Here is a 1,065-nt window from a genome sequence, read left to right as displayed (position 1 = left end):
TTTTCACTGCAGAATCCAATCTGTGGATTAGGCAGTGAATTCTTCATGTTAATTTCTCTACCCTGATGTTAAGAATCAATAATTATGAAGAATGTTTTTTTTTGTAAATAATAAAGCAATAACAAAATGGATTTAGTAAACACAACTTACGTTACACTTTGTGGTCAGGTAGGGTTGCATGGTCATGGCATGTTTGACCATGAGCTGGGCCCTGATCTTGCTGAACAAGTACAAGGTGGTGATACATGCCACTAGCCGTGTTGAGTTTACACCCTTGTTCTCTGCAGAGTAAAGAAAAAAAAATAGTTGTTACCTCTGACATTCACAGATACTCTCTGCATCATTCTATCAAACTCACTATATAAGACTGATGGACTCATCTAGAAGTATAGACTATGGTTTAAATGAAAATCAACTGCTGTTGTCAGATGAGAAACAGAAAGTTGCATACCTGCAAGAGATTCCTCATATTTGAGGATGTGTTCTACCAGATTGTCAACTAGCTGAACACAGGCCTTTTTGGCTGGTTTATATGACGCGTCCTCTTCAGACTTGAGAAGCTAGAGAAAGAGCGATGATAAGAAAGATGTCTTAATTTAAAAAGATTTTGAAAAACGATATATTCCCCAACAGGTGAAGCTCTGACACAATATTTAAATACTTACATTCTGGAGAAGTTGCTCAAACCAGTCATAGCCGGTGTCTCGACACGCTGCAACCTGAGGAAATCAGACATGACAATTAAACTTCACCACAACACTAAGTCAGGGTTGATGAGAGATTTTGCCTTTTTGTTGAGGTTCATTACATTTATTACTGAACACAACAAACTGTTAAGTCAGTTAAGCTTACCACATCAGTGATGTTCAGGATCTTTCTGGTCATGGTCTCTTTATCATGGGCTGGAGTTGGAGTAAACCACAACTTCTGGAATGTCTCATTCACCAATTTCTATAAAGAAAACAAGTTTGTGTGCCATTAGTTTGGGACTACACTTTGTACAAATTTTTTAAACTCAAATTTTGTGATGAATATATCTAAAAAGATAAAAAAAAAAAAAAAAAA

General features: G+C 36.2%; 1 protein-coding gene across 1 annotated transcript; it reads right to left on the bottom strand.

Annotated features, from left to right (window-relative positions):
• Positions 1 to 150: 150 nt before the first annotated feature.
• Positions 151 to 947, bottom strand: LOC111648514 (nipped-B-like protein A; the record flags this gene model as incomplete). Its single annotated transcript, XM_023398336.1, has 4 exons — positions 853 to 947; positions 666 to 719; positions 452 to 560; positions 151 to 281 (listed from the first exon to the last, which is right to left on the bottom strand). Coding segments are annotated over exons 1-4 (327 nt in total), but the record flags the coding sequence as incomplete, so codon positions are not given.
• Between the last annotated feature and the right edge of the window lie 118 nt (positions 948 to 1,065).

The sequence above is a fragment of the Seriola lalandi genome, unplaced genomic scaffold (genome assembly GCF_002814215.2).
Source record: "Seriola lalandi dorsalis isolate HSWRI2012SDOR001 ecotype SW California unplaced genomic scaffold, Sedor1 jcf7180002041645, whole genome shotgun sequence".
NCBI lineage: Eukaryota > Metazoa > Chordata > Actinopteri > Carangiformes > Carangidae > Seriola > Seriola lalandi.
The sequence above is the reverse complement of the archived record's forward strand: the minus strand, read 5'-3'. Positions and strand labels throughout refer to the sequence as shown.